Source organism: Cynara cardunculus, assembly GCF_001531365.2.
Source record: "Cynara cardunculus var. scolymus isolate 2C chromosome LG 10, CcrdV1, whole genome shotgun sequence".
Classification (NCBI taxonomy): Eukaryota; Viridiplantae; Streptophyta; class Magnoliopsida; order Asterales; family Asteraceae; genus Cynara; species Cynara cardunculus.
The window spans coordinates 9,518,994-9,542,268 of NC_037537.1; the positions used below are offsets into that span (position 1 = coordinate 9,518,994).

Genomic DNA, 23,275 nt, shown 5'->3' on the forward strand with positions numbered 1-23,275 from the left:
AGAGATGTAATGGCGGTGTAACCGCGAGCGAGATGTAATGGCGGTGTAACCGCGAGAGACATAAATAAGTTTATATGTCAGAACAGGTTTCATTCTGAACTGATTATTTGGAAAGTATGTTGTTTGGGATTTATACACTCACTAGACTTTTTTGGTCTAACGCTTAGTTGTTGGACTAACCAGTTTTGCTGGTCATCATATCTCGCAAGATAAAGGCAAGGGAAAAGTTTAGAATGAATGACGTTTAGTTATTCAAAATGTATTTTAAGAAAGTTTTTGTTAATCTGTATTTTTTAAATGATGTTACATTTTGTGTTATGAGTATGATGATGTGGATTATCTGTACATAGAATATGTGGGTTGTTACACAAAGACAAGTGGCAAACATAATATCTGGCTTACTAGCTGTTAGATACAGGAGTGATCCAATCATGCCTCTATAGGTTGTTACATCTACAACTTTGCATGATGGATTAGCAAACAACTTAGCTCCTATAGCCATTGGAGTTCTTACCGATGATGAATTTGAAAGATTATATTTCTTTAGAAGGTCAGTCACATATTTAGACTGATTGATGAAAACTCTTTCTAAAGTTTGTTTTATTTGAAGACCCAGAAAAAAAACTTAGTTCTCCCATCATAATCATCTCAAATTTGCTTTTCATCAGGTCAGAGAATTTTTCACAAAACTTGGAGTTAGTTTAGCCAAATATAATATCGTCTACATATATTTGGACAAGCAAGATATCACCTTTGTGTCTTTTGAGAAAGAGAGTTGTGTCGATTGTACCTTTTTCAAATCCATTGGCTGTAAGAAAAGTGGAGAAAGTTTCATACTAGACCCCGGGTGCTTGTTTGAGTCCATAGAGAGCTTTATCCAGAAAGTAGACGTACTCTGGATGGTTTGAGTCTTCAAACCCAAGAGGTTGCTGAACATAGACTTCTTCTTGCAGTTTTCCATTTAGAAAGGCAGACTTGACGTTCATTTGATAAACCTTGAAGCCCTTGTGCACTGCATAGCCTAAGAATATTCTGATGGCTTCAAGCCTAGCAACGGGGGCGAAGGTTTCGTCATAGTCTATTCCTTCTTCCTGGCAATAGCCCTTTGCGACCAGCCTGGCCTTATTCCAGATAACTATGTCATCTTCGTCTTTCTTATTTCTAAAGACCCATTTGGTCCTAATTGTGGTTTTACCTTTGGGTAGCGGCATGAGGGACCAAACTATGTTCCGCTCAAACTGGAGTAATTCTTCTTGCATTGCATCTATCCAGTTTGGATCTTGTAAGGCTTCAGATATTTTCTTTAGTTCGATCATGCTTAGGAAGTTTGCGAAGAGGCATTCATTAGCAGTGGCAAATCTTGTTTTAACACCAGAATGGATCACCGATAATTTGGTGATGAGGATGGTCTTTTGTCCACTTAGTGCTTGATTGGGGTTCTTGAGCAACAGGATGCAGTTCTTCATTGATGGGATTGTTAGATGGAACTGTTTGCTCCCTTCAAATAGATCTTCTTTGGATTCTTGCTCTCGTTTTGGAGACATAGAAGAAGTAGATGGTGAAGAAACATGAGATTCAGAAGGAGTTATACCTTCAGTGTTGGAGATCTCATGTACTTTATCAGCTCTAGGAGCTAGTTTTTCATTGGTCACCAGTCCAGATACTTCATCTTCATCAAACAAGATGATTATTCGGTTTCAAAGGTAGGGGTTATCACATTGTGGTTCATCCTCTCAATGGATTTGAGAGTGGTGGTGTGGGTTTGGGAGTTGTTTGATTCTGAGAAAGACATAGATGTAGGTTTTTGAAGAAGGGGTAGAAGATAACTGTTTTAGGGTTTTAAGAACTTTTTAGGGTTTTGATTTTGACGAAAAAGTTCTTTGAGAGGATTTTGATTCATTCTTCTTGTTAGGGTTTTGAGAACTGGTGTTTTGCGAAGAACTTACTTGGAATCTTGAGATTTGTTGAAGAACAGGGGCGATTTGCAGGTTCTGGAGATTAGGGTTCTTCAAGAAAGTTAGTGATTGCAGGTTTTGAGTTCTTAACAGTTCTTAAGAGAGTTTCAAGGATTTGAAAGCGTAAAGAAAATTTGAAATGGGTACTATCTCTCCTTTAAATAGGGGATTTACTAGGGCACTCGAGTGGTTATTATACCCCAAGCGTCGAAATTGAAAGGTTTTTCTGCTAGACCATGTGGGGTGAAGCCATGTGGCCTGACAGTTTGCACGTCCCGCCTCCCTTATTGGAAAAATTAGGGATATAGGTTGTGACCTTTCGCAGATGACCTCCCATTATAATATTGTATTTTAATTACGCCTTCTTTTTGGAAAAAAATGACAAGTGTTTTTTAAACAGAGTTTGTAATAAGAGTGAAAATAGCCTCTGGATTGAAATTAACACTTAGAAAAAAAATTGAAAACCACATACTATGGATTATAGAAAGTGAGACACCTACTTTCTCGAGACAGAAGCTCTACATAGTACATACAGAAGCTCTTAACACAAAGAGACTTGAGTTTTCGAGAAAACAAGCATTTTGACACATACAGAGGCTCTGTGTCCTAAACTTAGGATTTCAAATACATCAATGGATTGAGAAACCACGTTTCTAGGGATAGAAGCTCTGTATAGTACATATAGAAACTCTGTATCCGAAACTTGAGATCTCAAGAATGCAAGATTCGTGAATCCAAGTTTCTTGAGACAGAAGCTCTGTATAGTACATACAGAGGCTCTGTACACGAAACTTAGGTGATTTCAAGAAAACAAAAAACGATGAGACCAGAGTATGGTTTTAAAGATAGATAACATACCTTTGGAGTAAATACAGAGGCTCGTGGTTGGACTATGCAGAGTTCATGCCTTCAAATGGAAATTTGGTGAGGCAGAAGCTCTGTATAGTACATACAGAGGCTCTGTATCTTTGGAGATCCGCTGCTCCCCCTTGAGTTTAGGTCGTTTGTGTTTTCCCCCTTGAACTATACTTGGATTAAAGATTATAAGATTTGTTCGAGCTATAGATCAAGGTACAGAGTCTCTGTATAGTAGATACAGAAGCTTTGTATGACAAACTTGACAAATTGTCGGAACTCGATCTAGAGGCTCTATAATACATGCAGAGGCTCTATAGTCTTGGATTTGAAAAGAAGTCAACCTTTGAGTAACAGACTCTGCATAGTACATGCAGAGGCTATGTCTCACGGACTTAGACAAAATAAACAAATACATGCTCAATGTGTGTGCATACCTAACTTGCTGACCAAGAAATTAAAATCTCTTTTCATCGAGAGCCTTGGTGAATATGTCTGCAAGTTGGTGATCTGTATTAACAAAGAACATTTCAATCGTACCTTCCTTTACAAGGTCCTTGATGAAATGGTATCGTGCATCGATATGCTTTGTTTTAGAGTGTTGTACTGGATTAGCCGTGATGGCTATTGTGCTTTCAGAGTCACACAATATTGGAATTTTGTCAAACTCAATGTCGTAGTCCTTGAGTTGAGTCTTCATCCATATTACTTGGGAACAGGAGATGGTTGCAGCTACATACTCTGCTTTTGTAGTAGATGTTGATATGTAGTTTTGCTTCTTGGATGTCCAAGTTGCCAAGCAGTTGACAGCTCCCGAATGTGCTCTTTCGATCGAGTTTGCATCGTGCATGATATATGTATATGTAATAAGATCAAAGCCAGAATTTTTAGGATATCTGAGACCTAAGAATTGAGTCCCTTTTAGGTATCGAAAGATTCTTTGTACGGCTGAAAGGTGAGATTCCTTAAGATTAGCTTGATACCTAGCACACAGACAAGTGGCAAACATTATGTCTGGTCTACTTGATGTGAGGTACAACAATGATCCAATCATTTCACGGTAAGTCTTAACATCCACCGATTTTCCAGATGGGTCTGTGTCAAGCTTAGTCCTTGTAGCCATTATTGGAACCTAGAATCCTCTTAAGTATCAAGAAACACATTATAAAACAGAGTAGGAATGGAAGCAACTACTGTGTAACTGGAATTGGTCAACAAATTTAAACAAAAACAACTATGAATGAAAACATGTTTGAATAAATTGGTTGCTTTGTTATTAGATGATGAGAATACAAATAAAATCTCTACTAACAACTAGGTTCTCACAAGAAATCTCTATAATGGGAGCGTATAAGAATTTTAGCAATTTGGATTTTTTAAACCCAAGGAGGACACCTCCTTTTATACGTCCAGGTACAAACAAAATCTTCTATAATCTAGGCTTCAAACTCTTACTTCTTGTTCAGAGTCTCCAACTTTCACGTTCCTTGGAATGTTGAACCGTGTTAGAACCCCACTTGTAAAAGTGTAAGTAAGAAGTCTCTTACTCTAGTCTTTTAGGACTTAGTCGATTGAAGCAGTCTGGATTAAGAGCTCTTATGAAGAAGATATTAAGAGACAGAGCTCTTACTCAAAGAGCTAAATGTCTCAGATACAGAGCCCATGCTCAACCCAGAGGAAGATCAAGACTTAAGCATCGAAAAGAATAAGTACTTGATGCAGAGCTACATTCCAGACACAGAGCCTCTGAGTCTCCTACTTCCTTGATTTGCGCACAAGTTGTTTAGACTTATCCCCAAGACTCTAAACAGAATCTGCCACATACACACAAGTTGTTCCACTTTCCATGGAACGTGAAGGCTGAGGACGCTGAACAAGAAGTCATAATTTGAAGCCTAAAAATTAGGAGATTCTATCTTACATGGACGTATAAAAGAAGGTATCCTCTTCAGGTTAAAATACCTGAAAGACTGCCAACTTTGACTACGCTTCTAATATAGAGAATTCTTGAGAGAATACCTGTTAGATTGAGAAATTGTCATTCTACTCTTATTTAATAACGCATCCAACTTATTCAAGCTTATTTTCATTCTTATCATTTCTTGTTTAAATATGTTAACCATTTCAATTGCATAGTTCTTGCTTCCACTCAAACTTTGTTTTACTGTGTTTATTGGTACTTAAGAGGAACGGTACAGAGTCCTTCTACAGAGCAGAATTCAAAAGTTGATGAGTGACAACGGTACAGAGTTCAAGAATGCAAAAATTGACGCATACCTTGACAAAGAGGGAATCTCTCAGAACTTCTCTGCTGCAAGAACACCATAATAGAATGGTGTTGTAGAAAGGAAAAACCGAACTTTGGTTGAAGCTGCAAGAACGATGCTTGCAGACTTTGGTCTTCCAACCCACTTTTGGGCAGAAGCGATCTCAACCGCATGCTTTACTCAGAATAGAGCAACTGTCGTTAAGAGTCATTTGAAGACTCCTTACGGACTCAACAACCAAAGAAAACCTAATATTAATTTTTTACATGTCTTTGGTTGCAGATGCTTCAATATGAATGATCGTGATCATCTTGGAAAGTTCGGTAAGAAGGCTGATGAAGGAAAGTTTCTTGGATACTCTACACACTCCAAGGCCTACAGAGTCTTCAATCTACAAACCAAGACGATCATGGAAAGCATCAACGTCTCGTTCGACGATAAAGAACATACGAATTTAGAGTACTTCAACTCTAGACTCAAGCTTAACCCAATGACTTCCAATTCTCTATCGAAGTCAAGGGAATTGGAACTCGGGCAGCTTTTTGAATACTTCTTTGGTGATGAAGACATCTCTGCATGTGCACCTAGAGATGACTCTGCACGTGTTTAAGGAGAGCCACAGACTTTAAGCACATCCATCTCTGGCCCTTCTAACATCTCTGCTTCCTCTGGTGATCAAGCCAATCCATAACCAGAGCCTTCAAGCTCTGGATCAGAGCCTAGTCCTTCAGAGCCAGTGAACGTTACCCCTGTCTCTGAACCTGGTTCCTCTGTATCATCATCCGAGGGGGAGAAAACAAAGCCATCATCACCAACTACGAGCTAAATGCCAAACATACCAGAGGAGCAAGATCCTATGACTCCAACGTCTGTACAAGCTCCCATGACAAGATGGACAAAAGACCACCTCGCTCATCAAATAATTGGTGAACCTTCCAGTGGAGTAAAGACAAAAGCTGCCACAACCAATGAATGTTTATTCGTAAACTTTCTAAGCGTGGTAGAGCCCAAGAAAGTTCATGAAAATATTTGTAAATTTTGTATTGATCTTCTCATATCAATAAAAGATTTTAAAAATTGAAAACTGTGTGTTTGTCTTCATCCCCCTGTACAAAACTGTTACCTACAAAATTCTTGTAGATCCGTTTGGGACCAACAATAAACCTAGACATCAAACCAATTCTACATTCAAAATATTTGTAAACTAAACCATATTTCAAACAAAGCAAGGCTAAAAAACAAGCGAATGGAGTGTCCAGGTTTACTGGAATTTTCTACAACAAATCATCCAAACAAAACTTTCTACCAATCACTCAACTTAATTGGGGATGTGGAGATAGGAACTCGAATAGATAGATTGATGATGGCAACCATTTAACAAGGAACTGGTTGCAATGAGTTTAAGGACAGGGGACAACGATTGTTTCAGGTTGCACGTTGGAATTCCTGTGATTAGTGCTAAAATACAAAAGGCGATGTGGAATGGAGGTTATTTCAACGGAGATGGAGATCATGAGAGATTGAGTCTGGAGAAGGACCTTTGTGCTCTACCAGTGTTCGCTAACAAGGAACTGTTTAACAAATGAAGAAGGGAAATTTTGGAAGGAGGTTGGACGAGGGTTTATATAAATATTATAATTTATAAATAAATAAAATAAATTTTTAAAGAAAACTGACGATAATATCCTTCATTTAACGAAGTTAATGTTTAGGACCATTTTTAAAACAAAACATAAATCACAAAGATAATCATCTTATTAAAGATTAGGTATCACTTTTTGAGATTTCACTAAAGACGAAGAACCTAAATTGTAGTTTTTAAAAAGGAAATTCACCATCGGCGTGGGGTGACCGATAAACCATTGTGTCCGTCAAAAGTGTGCCATCACCTGTAAATCGAATCCTGCTTCTCTCTCTGGATCTGTTGATATCACCGATCTAGATCTGATTAACAATGGCGGCAGCACCAGATTTGTTGTTTGGTCTGAGAAATAACTTTTACTTGGGAGCGTATCAAGCTGCCATAAACAGCGGTGATGTCCAAAACCTCTCCGAAGAGGATGCAATAGAAAGAGATTGCCTCATTTACAGATCCTACATTGCGCTCGGCAGCTACCAAGTAAATTATCGCTCCTTTATCTTCTCTCTTGTCGGTTATGATCTTTGGTTTGATATGTAATTTTTCTTGATCTTCAACAGCTTGTGGTTAATGAGGTTGATTCATCTGCCGCAACGCCTCTCCAAGCCGTGAAATTGCTTGCTTTGTATCTTTTAAGCACCGATAATAAGGTGAAGTTTCTTTGGATCGATCTCGATAGTCATTTTAAATCTATAATTATGTAAGCAGCGTGTACCTAAGCTAAGGCGGTTGCGGTTCCCTGGAGACCATAGGAAAAATATCATTGAAAATTAAATTTGCAAAATTCATGGCTGTGATCGTATTTACCTGCGCACACTGGATGTATACCCTGTTTAGTAGAATTTGTTACAGGGTTCAATATGTCTTATCAATTCTATATGTAACATCTGAAGCATCCGTGTTGATTATGTAATTGAATGTTAGTCCTTAAACCCCAAGAACTGTTTATGTTTAGTAGACTTTGTTATAGGTTCAATATATCTATCAATTGTTTATATAAAAAGCTAAAGCATTCATATTTATTATGTAATTGAATGTTAGTCCTTTTACCTCAAAAACTGTTCCTTTATCTTGTGATGAGGAGACTAACGTTATAAAATGTTGTTGAGTTGCTAGTACCAATTGATATTCACACTACATAATTTGCTCCTTTTGATGTTTTGCTTACTCATGAATTGTTCTTTAGTGATTTAGGTAGACAAAGTTATGGTGTTACAATTTAAGTCGAGGAATTAGAACCCTTGTTCTTAATCGTGGTTGCCCTGGGACTAGTTGGCTCACATAGCGGGTTGGATATCCAGGTTAATAAAAAAACCCAGAAAAACCATAAATGGGGAAACAAAGAGAATAAAGGGATGTAAAGCTTTGGCTTGGCAATCAAGTACCAAGTTATTCAAAAGAATACGGGCATGTGTGAAGTTATCAAGTTAGTGTAGACCTATTTATTTTGTTATTTTGATGATTGGATGGTCAAGATGTGTAATAATTTTCACACATGGCATTGGATTTTATAGGAAACTGTAATTTCAAGCATACGAGAGTGGTTGAGTGACGCAGCCGTTGGGAACAACCCAATTCTCAGGCTTATTGCTGGGATCATATTCATGCATGAACAGGACAATAATGAAGCTCTGAAGTACACAAACGTTGGGGGAACTATGGAACTGTTGAGTTTTACTCTGCGCTTAACTAATATCTTTTTATACAGTATTACTATTTTTTTATCGCCATTCAATGATGCATGTTTGCTGTTGATTTTTGATAATTATATGTTTCAATCCTTAACTGTTGGACTTGTGTAATCCGTGTCTAATTTTGGAGCAATTTTTTGTTTCATATCGTATTCTCTCATGTCACTGTTTAAGGTTGTCACAGGCGCAAAGTTTCTCCTGGTTGATGTTTGCCAACATTTTTTTTAGTTATTTTTTATATGCTTGCCTCACATATTTCAAGTCTTGTTATATGAGTTATCAGTTTGTTAGTACTTCATGTGAAGTCTGCATTCACCGTCTTCTATTTCTGATGGTAATTAGAAACCAATGGCCTCTCACTATCCTCATTCACTTCTGTCCTATTATCGACAATTGAGGCCTGAACCAAGAGGAAACATAATCATAAGATTGTCTAACTGTGGATTATGGAATATATGGAAGGATGCAAAACCTAATTTTTTGATAACGAGATCATATCATGATTGGTAACGTGCTACGTTTTGTTTTTCCCTTCCCCACCTTTCTTGCATTCACTTGTCTGATCCTAGCTTCTGCTAATGCATGACTTTGTGCACTTTTCTTTATTTACCATATTTTGAAAGTTGAAACAACTATGCTACTTTCAGACTCATGCCAATTACTTGATTTATTCTCAAGGGCTGAAGCAAAAAACTAGCAGAAATTAACACCGAGTCACTGACAATTTAAACTAAATTTCAGATATGGAATTAACTAGATTCGTCACTTAGAAAATTTGGTTGTGGTGTAGAACATAATCAACATATATCAGTTGTAGTGCACTTGAATCCAATTTTTCTTTATGATCTTAGATAAGCAAGTGTCTCATCCTCTATGTGGTTCTGATGGATTTTCTTGCTTTCAGGACTGCCTTGAATGTCCAAATTTTCCTCAAGATGCACAGATCAGATTATGCAGAGAAGCAATTGAGAATTATGCAACAGATTGATGAGGATCACACACTAACTCAACTTGCTACTGCATGGCTAAATTTAGCTGTGGTATGTAATTTCCTCTCGTTTTCATTTATTAAACTAAAAACATCATTCTTACTGCTACTTGTTTTTGAAACAGGGTGGTTCAAAGATACAAGAAGCATATCTCATCTTCCAGGACTTCTCGGAGAAGTACCAAATGACTAGCCTGATCCTCAATGGGAAAGCTGTGTGCTGCATTCACATGGGTAATTTTGATGAAGCCGAATCATTTCTATTAGAGGCACTCAACAAGGTAAATTTCAGATCAACTCCTTTTCGCATTCATTGGAGGTTCATACTCACCCTGATTGAATTTATTGGTTATAGTCACTCAACGAAACTGCTTGTACGAGAATATAACCCATCGCATTCTATATTGCATGGGCTAAATATGTTCCTTTTCATTGAAAGTACTGGTCAGATACCATCTTTCTGTAATTAGAAAAGGATCTTTTGTTGTATCTGTTCTTCGGTTGAGTTCATGTGCTGCCTCAAACTTGTCTACTTATTGATAACCTAGCATTTATAGTCCTGCTTTTGATGCCTCAATATAGGATGCAAAGGATCCAGAAACACTGGCTAATCTAGTAGTATGCAGTCTTCATCTTGGGAAACCTTCTTCACGATTTTTAAGGTAATGCCATTGCACCTGTATGGGAAATAACATTGTTGTCATGCACATACACATGAACACATGCATATCTGTGTTAAGAACCACACGACGTTACTATTCGAGAACTAGAAATACAATAACTTGAATTTCTCCCTCTATATCTATCTTATTCCTATTTGTGTTACTGTTGCATCATTGTTTTGGTATTCTCTGGAGTCTTTTACTAGCCGGTTAGTATATATGCTCTGATTGATGACTAGAAAAGTTTGATTGAATCCACATTTCATTTATTGTGTTTACAAACATAAAAAGTTTGATCTTTTCTGTGGTATCTTGATAACAATTTGCTTCTTGATTTAATCGGGTCATACTTTTTACAGTATTATGTACTAATTATTATGAACTTAGTTTTCAACTAATAAATACCCCAACTTTTAGGTAGATTGAAAGTCCTATTCATATGCCATTGACATATGAGTTCTTATTTGACCTTAGACATGTGCATCAGCATGCCTTCATAATTTCTGAAATTCATGTATAATAGCTTTAGATCCCTGTTGATGGGATCCTGAAGTAGGAAGGAATCTTTTAGCAAAAGTCTAGCAAAATGTATATGTTCGTCATCTGTAATCATTTTCACATGTAGACCACAGAACCATGAGTGCTATTGCATAGAAAATAGAGTAAAAGAGAATGATGTGCATATCATAGCTATCAGTCTGCAGGAGATTAATGGATGGCTGTCAGGCCCAAACAAAGTTAGGAGTTTGTTGATCATATGTGCTCACACATCAAGTACCTCATTCTATTGCTCAACTCTATTTGGTTTTCTTTGGGAACACAACATCTTATCCCTTGAAAAGAATATGAAAGAGGTATATTAAATTGTGTATGTCACATGTGAAACATTTGTATTTTCTCTTGAGGCTTTTCGTTCACCCATGGCTTCATGTGCCTGGTTTGTCAAGTAATGCTAGAATGTAACAGCAGAACCAATAAAAGGACATTTGGTCATATCATACCTTGGTCAGGTGGCTGGTGCTTTGTTGAATGATTAATGGCATGTGATCTCAATAGGATCATCTATCTCTTCTGATGATTTGTCATATTAGGATCGGATCTAGCAAATGCATACAACTTCGTGCATTCTTGTTTGAAGCGTTGTACTCGAGAGAATTGCACCCACAGCTTCTCTCCTTTTTTAGATGAAAAATCAACCTCGAATGATCAATTACAATTGATAGACTCTTCTCATATGATGTGCCTCTTCTTCCTTCTTTTGCTGAATGAAAGGGTTTGAAGTAGAGGGAGGAGAAAGGGTAATCAAGTGAATTTTGAGGAGATGACTAATACCAGAAGTGAGTAAATTCTCCATAAACAGGACCGTCAATAACATATGAACTCCTCTTCTCTTGGAGCTTCTTTTAGGACGAGTTTAACAAAGTTTTTGTTGCAATTATGTTAAAAGCAGATGTTTTCCAAATATATTTTGCTCATTGATTAAATCAACACATTTCAGATACAACTACAGTTTTACACAATGCTAATCGGCTCTCTTGCAGTGGGTTTAAGTTTTAACCAAAGTTGGCATGCTAAGACTTTTGAGATACATCCAATAAAAGCTTTCTCAACTGATGTTTTAAGCAAAGCTTTCGATATAATTAATGATACAAACATATCATGTAATTAATTTTTTTTATTTAAAACGATTCCTCAAAACTGAACGAGAGGGTGTTATGGACTGATGGTGGATAACCTGGTGGAAACTAAGGGTGATGGCTTGAAGAAAGCTGTTTACGGCGCCTTAACATAAGGTTAAAATCTCACCTCTTCATGCATCTTTTGACCACTTATTTACTTGAGCGGCTTCTGATTACTCGTCTTAGTTAAAACATGTGTTCTGTGGGTGCAATGGTTTAAGTGTGGATTAAGTTGAAGGGAGGTGAAGAGCCTATTAACTAGAAGGTCGTATGGAATCTGTTTCATGCTTTTCACTGGTTTTCCATTTTTTTGAGGATGATATGAAGCACATATCTAGCCTTATACTAACCTCAAGTATAGATATAGGCTTGAAGGTGTTCTCCCTTTGTTTCTCCTTTTTGTAGAAGGATATTGGCTATGATTTTTTATTCCACAATTCTAGCGAAGGTTGAGGTGCTGATTAGCCTGCTCTAAACTGTAAGAGGATACATGATTACATGGTTGGTCATCTCTCTAAGCAAAGTGTCTATTCTTGATGGTTCATGTTAGGTAATTTGATTAAAGTCGGCAAAAATTATGTAATTGGTATAATTACGAGAGTAGAAGTATGTGATTGATAAATCTTTTTGTTCAAGCATGTAACTGAAAAATGTGTGAAAGTAGAGCAACTTTTTTTTTTCTGTTTCGGAATGTACGGGTGTAAGTAGGTTGGTTTTTACACTATCAATTAGTTTCTCCCTTAATTCTTAAGGAAAATCCAAATGACTGAAGAAAATCTGGATCTTGGCAATTATTATCGGGTACTTGATCTCTATCGACACAGTACCCCCCCTCCATACAAAATGATTGCTGGTTTGGTCTTGAGAGTTCTTTCCAACTTATTGGTTTGCTTCTATATCAAGTTTAAAATTGACAACTTTGATTTGGTTGGATTTATATCAGTTCCTTCTTTTTTATCTATGTTAACATGGTTCTTGATATCCTATTTAATAAGCAAATTTCTTGTTTATTGACATTCACATCCACTACCTATCATTTCTCTCAATATTTTCTCGAGCTTGTAATTTTTTTGTGGGAATAAGCTTTCTTGTGTTTGCATGACCTAATGAGAACCCTCCAACTTGACTTCAAAAAACACAAAAAAGGGAAAATCAACATAGGAAACTACAGCCCGTACTCTGTAGAACGATCTCCAGAAACAGCAACTGAAATTTTGATTTGTTTGTCTTTGCAGCCAGTTGAAACTATCTCATCCCGATCACATGCTAATCAAACGGAGTTTGACTGCAGAAGAAAGTTTTGACAGAGCAATACAAACCATTTGAGATGTGAAAGGATTTGGTACCATTCTTGCCGTTTGTCACTCCTGTGGTAAGTTTTGAATATTGAACTCACAAGTTTGATTGTCAAAAGGATTCCTAGCAGACTCTTTATAATGGTTTTTGTGCTGGATTTGTTGGTAGTTGTTTTCTTGAATAATCTACAACCTTTGTTTTATCATCACTAAGAATACTTTTGGGATATAATATCTGTTTCTTGTGATTTTTTGGCTTATATAACAAATTTAGCAACACAGTCGGTTGGCTAAAGATCTGCTTACATCCCAACCCCTGACCCCACCTTTGTGCCTTAAAAACTTTGTATATGCTCGCCAATATACCAATACCTATGCTGTCAAAATCGTGATATATCGCCGATATATCGGATATCGCTCGGAAAAAAAATATCGGAACTCATATATCGGACAAAATATCGGGAACGATATTATCGGCGATATTTTCCGATATTTAGCGATATTTGGCGATATTTTAAGGTAAAAATCGGGCCGATATACCGATTTTATAGTTCTTACAACATCGAGTCTTCGACTTCTTCTTCTTCTCACAACGTTTCTCTTTTCTCGGCCTCTCTTCTCGATCTCCTCTGCTTTTCTCTGTAATCGACACAACATAGCCAGCGTCTGATGGCAACGGGGCGGGGATGGAAGAAGGTCGATTGCTGGTCTGCTGCTCACTCTACCGGCCGTCGCTTACAAGGGTCAAGGGGGGAAGGAAGGCGATGGCGGTCGATGGTAAGTGGTAGGCGGTACGGTAGCTATCGCTTAGAAATACAAGTGCTCCAGGCCAGTCCAAATTTCAAAAAGCCCAAGCCCAAATGACTAATTAGACTATTAGACTAACAGTTTGCCCAAATGACTAATTTTATTATTTATTAGATGATGTAATATTTTAATTTTGAAACTATATTTCTAAACTCTAATTAATGCATATTATATATAATTCTAAGATATATTATGTTAACCGTTATTTTGGACCGATATATCAACGATATATCACCGATATAACCGATATATCGAATATCGGTCCTGACCGATATTTCGTATTATGACCGATATAACAGCATAGACCAATACACAGTCAATAAAACCCTTTTGAATGGGTAAACAGTTCATCATATTACAACATAAAGTTGTCTGGTTATGGTTGAATAATGTTACATGAACATGTCGGTTACTGGAACTAGGTATTCGACTTAGGTGACTCAGTGTACATTGTAAGCTTGTCATTCATCATCAGAACCATGACCAATGCTCCAGTTGGTCCTATACATGTGACCCGCACTCATGTTTTCACTAAAATCCTTTTGCCAACACTTCTTCACATGCCGGGGTTTTCATAAGAAACAACCACTCTACTATCAAGGGAGAGGACATATCTGTGTACTTTCCACCCTTAGAGCTTACTTCCGAGTTTGAAATACTTTTTGGGTTTGTTTTGGCTTTATAACATTGAAGAGCTATACGACATGTCTAGCTTTTCTAATGGATCTTGATTTTGGCACTCGTTCGGTTTTTTTCTTAATCTTTTGGGCAATAGGGTTTGTAACCGGCAACCCGAGCCACCCCACACTGCCCCAGCTCCAAGAGCATTATATGAGATATAAAATCAGGTGTACAACAACTTTTTAGGTTAGCCGGCTTAAGAGTCCAGGAGTGCCCACAAGGAGCGAATCCTCATGGGAATTGCAACTCTCATGTTGTGGCTGCCAGATTCGAGCCTTTGTTTTAACGATGTGCAAATATATCATCGAGGACCAACTATGCTACTCCCCGAGTCCCATAATTTTATTTCTTAATCGTAGGGCTGCTTAAGATAGATTTGATTTTTCTGAGGTCCAAAGAGTTGTGTGATTGGCAAACAAAGTTTTTGCTTAAATCCTAAACATCTCATGGTGTGATTGTACAAGGAAATCAATTAAGACCCAACAAAAACCTACATATATTTCGCATATCCAATAGGCCAATCACTAATCAGTGTTCTAAAACTCTTTAATTGTTGGCTTCAGCATCAAGTGTTTTCCTGCCATTTTCATTCCCATTCCTTACCCCCAACCAAATTTTTTGACTTCTCATAACCTGTCTCCGGTATTTGACTTGTTGCACTTAGAAGGTAGAGATGCGCAAACGGGTCGTTGCACCAAGACTAGGATCAGATGAAAAGAGACCGCCTAGAATAGTCTTAGGGGCCGTTTACCAAACGCTTACCCAGGTAAGCGCTTACCAAAATCACATTACTTTACCGGATGAATATGGCAAGGACCAAGAATCTTACTCAGTATGACTGAGATAAGGGTCAAGAGTCTTATCCGGTAAGTGATAGCGACGAGTCTTATCCGGTAAGTGAGAGCGACGACTCTTACTACGGTAAGTGCTTACCGAGTAAATTGTTGCGTACGATGCCGTTTTGGTGGATTAAAATCTTACCCGTAAGTAAATGACAGTGTTAAATTTTACCAGTAAGCGTTTATCGGGTAAATGTTTGGTAAACGGCCCCTTAGTTTTCAGACGAATGATGGGGAAAAACCAAGTTTTGAAGGTCCAAGGAAGACTTACTTCGGGACTCTTTTGAACGTCTCATCTCGACTTGCTTTTGCAGATGCAACTGTCGTTCAAAAAACAAAACAAAATCTGGTCATGCCAAAACTGATTATGACCGTTAGGCCGAGATTGATCCTAGTTTTCACAATAACCGGTCAAGACCCATCTCTTTCTACATCTATGCTAGAAGGTAATTTTTACTTTATTTTTACTAGTGTGGGAACCGTACATTGCACGGTAATATAAGTACTTTAGTCAATGATTCGAAGATTGTCTATAATGTTAGTTGTTAATATAATCATCAAGAAATAATATTCAAATAATTTGAAAAAATAAATAAAATCTAATTAATGAAAATTTAATATATATATGGAGAGAGAGAGAGAGGGGGGAGGGGGAAGAGATATATATGTTTTGGAATAAAGTTGTAAAAATTAAATAAAATGAGTAAAAATAGCGATGGGAGTGTAGATAATTTATGGATTGTTTGTCTGATTGATGATGAAGTTCTTTTTTGCTTTTTAAAAAAAGGATGATACCTCTACTGATTTTTATTAAGAAATAAATAAATGTACGTGTAAATATCACGATAACTAATTATATGTATAAAAAATGTGGTAACTAATTATTTTAGTTTATCCGAAAATAAGTGTCCACTAAAATAATGTCTACTAGCGCTACTTATGAGATAAAGAATTTATTAATCTCTCAATTATGAATGATAAAATTGTCATTTAGTGAAAATCCCATTATGATCAAGTAAAAAGTAAACTAAACAATCAAGAACAACAATTAAACTCAAATTGTATGTATTGATTGTTTTCTCTCTTTAGAAACTCTCTAAAAATATGAACTTTTAAATCCATGAGAATGAGCTCTCACTTCTATTACAAACATTACAAGGTATTTATATGGATTGACTAATTCAAAGTCAAACTACAATTTCAACATTTACATTACATGAATTTTGACTATTTTTGACTTTGACTTGGAAGTTCTGACCTCTTCATTCTCCGATATCGTCTTCATACATGGTGATCTCGGATACAACATATTTTAGGTCTAACAATCTCTCTCTTAGGATTCGAGATCACAAATTAGTATTTATCAGAACTTTTTAAAACAAGACTTCAACTAAACTTTGAATTTAACAATCTCCCCCAAATCATAAGTCTTTAACAAACTCTCCTTTATGAAGACGATCAAACTTTATCAACCTTTGAATAAGATGAATCTAGAAATAACAATCTCCACTTTCCAAAAAAACATTTTTAAAGAAAAATCTTCAATTTGAAATCATCTTTAGAATCATTTATAAACTTTCTCTTTCAAGTTCTTCAATAGAAGTCAACAGAACTTCAAGAAATCATTTCAGTCAACAGTCAACTACACTTCAGGAATACATCTTGAAACACCAAATAAGCTTTGGACATTCAGGATTGAAGCTTTGACACTACGTGTACTAAGCTTCTCACCTTCATATCATGAAAAAATCTAACTTTATCAACAACTTTCTTCCAACAGTTCTGCTTCAAACTTGCAAAAAATCTTTCACAGATAAGTCAACACAAATCACTAACATCAACTTCAAAACAATATCAATCTTTTTCTTTTTCATCACATCTACAATCTTTAAATCTTATGGCTTTTCAGTCGTATCAAAAGATTTAAATTCAAACTTTCTCTTCCATAAACTTTGAATATTCTTTCTTTCTTGTAGTATCTGCACAATCTATTTTAGTCTTCATATCTTCATATCCTTGCATCATATGTTTACCGCATTACAAGTTATGCTTTCAGATTATGATATGCATGAGCTTACTAGACCTTTGACTGGTTGTTTCTGTTTTAAAAGCTATGCGTGCATCTCATGATCAAATATCACGGGAAAATAAATTGGAGATGAGATTGTTTAAGTATCTGAAGATAGATGAGGTTATGAACTTCTCCTTGTTTTTAGTGCTTTAAGAAGGAACCAAAGATGCTTATTTCAAGGTATGTTCCACTACAACGTAAGGTTTCGATCTTAAAGTCAAAATCATATCATATTATGGTTTATCACCATGTTTATATTATGGATGACTAATGAGTATTACGTTCATGAACTGAATACGTGTTGTAATATTCTTAAATGGGTTGCATTGATCATTTTTGTCATACCAAATTACGAGTGAAATACTTGATCTAAAACACTTTTACAATGAAAACTAATGTTGCAACTACAAAAATCTTTACAAATATAAGGTACATTAATATATTTCATTTACTTTAAAAATAAATAGGATACTAACAAATGAATTAAATATTCAACATGATTTTTTCTCAAAATTAAGTTATAGGAGCTCAAATGTAATTATGACATATTCCTTATGGGCTTGGGTTAGGTTTATTTAGGACCCCAATCATCTCGGTTTGTAAAAGTTAGCACCTTATTGGGTTTGGTCGACTGGTCAGGCCATCGGATTTTTATGCAACCTTATTTTCGATCCCACCCTAGAACTTGCCTTGAGTATAGAAATAAGGACACATCTCTACCCCATTAACTCTCAAGGCATGAACTTCCCTTCAAATTTTAATATCTATTAGTTTTCTTCTAATGTAAATTTTTTTAATATTATTATATTATTGAATAATAAATAGAAAACATATATATATATATATATATATATATATATATATACCACACAAATTTGTTATTTTATGTCACGTCTTAAAAAATATTGTGTCTTCACTATGGTGCGTGTAAGGCTTAAGGCTTGAGTTCGTCGCTATGTCATGTCTCACGCCATTTTGAACCTTGCGCACAATGCATGGGACATCATTTTTTTGCTAGGGATGTAAAAAAAAACCATCAAATCGCTAAAAATGGTTGAACCAAATCAAACCGGACCGTTTTGACGATTTAAGCGGTTTGGCAGTCCGGTCTAGTCTAAAAATAGCCAAACCGCTCAGTCTGATCCGGTCTGTTGTTTGAGCGCCTTTTTGAAGGGTTTGGACCAAACTGACCACCAAAATATATTAGTTATTTAGTTTCATGTTATAAGCTCCATTTTATATCCAAATTAAAAGTTCGTCTAAGACATTAAATACACCAAATATCTACATCCAAAATTCCAAACCTCTTTCGACTTCTCAATGTTTATTAAATTCTAACTATTGTTAATGAACTTCCTTAATGTTTTTTTTCTGAAATTTTGGAGATAGACTTTTTTTATAATTTGGTATAATATTTTTTTAAAACTTTATATTGGTAGAAATTTCATATTGGATATAGATGTTATGTTTAGTTTAAAACCTATAATAGATCAGATCAGACCGTCTTTTGTGGTCTAGTTTGACCGGCTTGGTTAGTTGCTAACAAACCGTTGGGTTTGGAAAACTTCCTAATAAACCGTCCAAACCGGATCGTAAACACCCATATTTTTCTGCTGATTTCGATCATTTTCGAGCTCTTTTCGAAAGGGTTTTTCGTATGATTACATTGACCAAATGATTTGTGACATTTTGTAACACAATATCCCTAAAAACCGTCAATATTTGAGTTCCAATTTAACCCATTCATATGCAAAGGATTTTCAATATTCATGATATTTTTCAGTAAAACTCGAATATAAGCTACTGCAATCATATTGAAGCATAACCATGGTTTTACTAATTCAAAACTTCAAAGAGTGGTTAAAATTTTACATCAAAATTGAAGCTTATGCTGTGTTTTCAGATTAAGGGAAGAAGAAAAAGAGCGAGAACACAACGTTAGACCAAACTCGCGACTCGGTCTCCTTAACCATCGATTACTCTTTGAGAATTTATGAGATCAATTGCTGCATTTGATTTGTTTAATTGAGAAGTATGCTTATCTATATTATATTATAAAGCATTTGATAAAAACTTTTAAAAACCATTTTTATGCATAAAGTACTGCTTATTAATGCATGTTACTTAAAACTTAAGATTACAAGTAGATTGTGCGTAAGTACAACTTATTAAAGCTCTATATCTGAATTTGTGTAACTAACTGCAGATAAACATAACCAAATACATGATAAACATCTTATTTCAAATATAAAAAATCTAAAATAAAATTAGGATAATCATTGAGTTCTAACATAATACTTAACTATTATCTTTATAAAATGTTGTATTATTAAATCAAAAATAAATTATTTTATTATTAAAATTAAATTTAATTATGATAAAAAAATAAATTAAATAAATTACATAAAAATGATAACTTTTAAATAGTTTATTTGATATTAACATCGATATATTTTTTTTCAAATTTTTATGATATCTTCAAATTTATATTTTATTCAAAAATAAAATCATTATTGTTTTTTCTAAAAACACATAAAATCCTATTATAACATCAATAGAGACAAAGAATAAAATAGAACATTAAAATCGAGATGTATCTCGTTGCATTACGCGAGTACCCTTCTAGTACTTTACAAAACATGTTCCTAAAATTTTATTAAGATTTTGAAATAGCTTTGATTTTTTTGGTTATAGGATGATATAGGGGTATAAACGATTCGAGTTTATACCGAGCTATTAGAGCTCGAGCTTAATAATTCTCGAACTCAAGTTGATCTCGATACAAATTAGAACTCGTTTTGTTTAACGAACCGAGCTTTAAAACACTAATGTTCGACTTGGCTCGTTCGGAAACTCGATTCATTTTTTCGAGTCGAGTCGAGACGAGCCATTCGAGCATGCCCAATTTTCGGGCAAAACATGCTCGTATATTTATTAATTAGACAATAAAAATATAAAAATTATTGAGCTCAAACCGATAAACGAGTTAATCGATCGCGAGTTCGAACCCATAAACGAACATCGACCTCGATAACTCAAAAAATACTCGATCTCGAGATCTACATTGAAAAGTTAATTCAGCTCGAGCTCAAGCTTAGTAATAATTTTTTGAGCCCCGCTCGATTAAACTATTACCCCTAGGATGATATATTGAGATTTTTGAGTTGCTAATTTGACGTTGATATGATATAAAAAACTTTCAAAACTAATATATACTGCTACAATAAAATCGGATTTATAGGATGGTAAAAATGTCCGAACGTCTTAATAAACTATCTTATATGACAAGACAATTGTATATTATGCAAAAGTTTTACAATAGAATTATAGGACATTTTTTATGTCTTAACAAAAGAATTAGGACGGTTTTAAAACAAATTGTCCTTTTATTTTTTATGATATTATTTTTAAAGAAAATATCTGTTAGAGACAATTGTGCTGTGAAATGATTTTATATAATACTTTTCAAAAATGTCAAAAAAAAAAAAAAGTTAATACAACCATTTATATACTTTCGAACCTTATTAAAACATCACCCAATATGACATATAATTATTTGGTATTATGAATTTAAATCATACAAAACAATTTATAGATATTTTTGACAGATCCAATTTTATTTATTGAACCATACTTCAAGACTTTAATTTTTTTTAAAAAGAAAATCAAAGTCAAAAGTGAAAAGAATAAGGTTGAAGCAACATTCGAGTAATTACCTAAGCCTCTAAGTTATGCACGTATTTCAACGTCTGCAACCCACTTTAATCATCCAATAAATAGCCCTCTCTCTTCTTCCTCCAAATGATGTACAAAGTAACCACTTCCTTTCTCATAATTTTGCATGAAATAATGGAGATTGAATCAAGAAATGAGTTATGGAACAAGCTAAAAATAGTGTTCTACATGTTCAGAAAAACCATGGCAAAAACAAAGCTACAAGTTGATCTCCACCTCAAGCTCAAAAATGGCAAACTTGCCCGGAAAGCCTTCACCGCCCTCCTCCTCCGCCACCACTATCCCGCCTACGCCCGCCGTTGCACCACCCACAACATTGAAACATCGCCTCAAGAACACGTCTTACGGAGCACTACTACCGGTTCCAAATCCATATCCCACCACCACCATCCTGATCATGACTACCACAAGCTTCATCAACTAGTACTTGAGGTGTTGAATGATGGCGATAGCGGTGCTGCCATCGAACCATTGGCGGTGGTTGATTCGCCATTGCAGGCCGAGGAGGAGAATCAAGTAGACAAGGCGGCGGAGGAATTCATTAACAGGTTTTACAAACAGTTAAAGCAACAAAGGATTGCTTCTCCATCACCAAATTAACCATTAGTGGGGTGAGTGATTTGTTGTGTTTCAAATCAGACCCATTATATATATATATCATTTAAAAATAGGGTTTGGTTAATATATATATATATATATATATATATATATATATATATATCATTTAAAAATAGGGTTTGNAAATAGGGTTTGGTTAATATATATATATATATATATATATATATATATATATATATCATTTAAAAATAGGGTTTGGTTAATATTTTGCATGTTAGTCATAAATTTTTTCCTGGTTACAACAAAAATTGGAAAATGTGTAACTAGTTATACGGTATGTATGTGGTATTTAATAAGACATTGTTTCAAACATTTTTTTGGTGGATGTAGGGTTTACTTCTGCCACCAATATCTAGCAATTCAACGTTTTGCAACACTTAATGTGTTGACGAGTTTCAAGACCCATAACAACTAGTTCAAGAAAATAGATAATACCGGTTGCCATAAAAACCACTAGAGTGTATATATATACATAGGATCATCTGAGAATTTTATCTGTGAAAATCCCTTTGTTACCATGGACGAGTTCGGTTGTTTTATTTTTTCTTGAATAACAACGAGATTTTATTAAAAAAAAACTAGCAAGACGCTAGAACAAACAATTACATACAAGAAAATAGGATATAGCCAAGAGAGGTTTATGAAGCCAATTTACCCAATTAATCTTAAACTTGCACTTCGATTGCTTGATCTTTTTCTTAAATAACAACAAGATTTTATTAAAAAACTAGCAAAATAATTACATACAGGAAATAGGAAATAGGAAATAGGAAAAAAGAAAAAGAGGGGTTATGAAGCCAACCCATCAAATTAATCTTAACCTTGCACTTCGGTTTTTGATTTGATGCATCAAAGAAACATGGTGGCAAGACTGTAAATAAATTGAACTTCGATGGCATTTTTGTAAGGGGACAAGAAGATTAACATACATTTCACACCTTAACACGTCAACGTTAACACATCTTACCATAAAAATACTGAAACTTAACCTACCTTAACAAATCTTAAGATTCCTTAACATGCAATCTTAACATACCTTATAACATTTAAAAACAATGAACATTATCATACTTTGACATTGAAAACATTGAACATATATATACAATTTTATTTGTTTATTCAACATTATAATATTTTGAATGGTAATATAGAAAATTATACAGATTCAAGCATCTATCAGTTTACAAAAACAAACAGAGTATTATTGATTATACTTTTGAACTTCAGCACCATCTCATATCACTTAGAAGTAAATAAAACTTCATATTTCAGCACCTATTAAAAATTAAACACCACCTAAATAACGGTTGAGATCTATTGCCACATTCTTAACCTTTTTACCATTTTCAATTAAATCTTAAGAAGTCCTTTTTCATGGAAACTATGAGAACCACTTCGTGGTCTACGGTTATCTTTTTCTAGATTTGATTGAAGGGTGTTGATCGCACATCATTTACGTGAAGCAAGGGAAATCTCGCCAACCAGTGCTCCGC

General features: G+C 35.1%; 2 protein-coding genes across 2 annotated transcripts; both read left to right on the forward strand.

The window, feature by feature from the left end:
- Positions 1-6,908: 6,908 nt before the first annotated feature.
- Positions 6,909-13,280, forward strand: LOC112519386 (coatomer subunit epsilon-1-like). The gene is made up of 7 exons (XM_025127466.1): positions 6,909-7,196; positions 7,277-7,366; positions 8,231-8,382; positions 9,312-9,447; positions 9,521-9,676; positions 9,978-10,057; positions 12,972-13,280. The coding sequence occupies exons 1-7, from the start codon at positions 7,032-7,034 to the stop codon at positions 13,060-13,062; spliced, it is 870 nt and encodes a 289-aa protein (XP_024983234.1). The 5' UTR covers positions 6,909-7,031; the 3' UTR covers positions 13,063-13,280.
- A 7,998-nt stretch (positions 13,281-21,278) lies between these two features.
- On the forward strand, positions 21,279-21,764 carry LOC112519957. The gene has a single exon (XM_025128272.1). The coding sequence runs from the start codon at positions 21,279-21,281 to the stop codon at positions 21,762-21,764; it is 486 nt and encodes a 161-aa protein (XP_024984040.1).
- The last annotated feature ends 1,511 nt before the right edge of the window (positions 21,765-23,275 follow it).

What these genes read in the sequence shown, in the direction of transcription:
- LOC112519957 (XM_025128272.1), top strand. Translation starts at nt 21,279, where the DNA reads ATGGAGATTGAATCAAGAAATGAGTTATGGAACAAGCTAAAAATAGTG.
- LOC112519386 (XM_025127466.1), top strand. Translation starts at nt 7,032, where the DNA reads ATGGCGGCAGCACCAGATTTGTTGTTTGGTCTGAGAAATAACTTTTAC. An exon ending in TTGCGCTCGGCAGCTACCAA is followed by an intron (nt 7,197 to 7,276) that starts GTAAATTATCGC and finishes GATCTTCAACAG; the next exon opens with CTTGTGGTTAATGAGGTTGA. An exon ending in TATTAGAGGCACTCAACAAG is followed by an intron (nt 9,677 to 9,977) that starts GTAAATTTCAGA and finishes GCCTCAATATAG; the next exon opens with GATGCAAAGGATCCAGAAAC.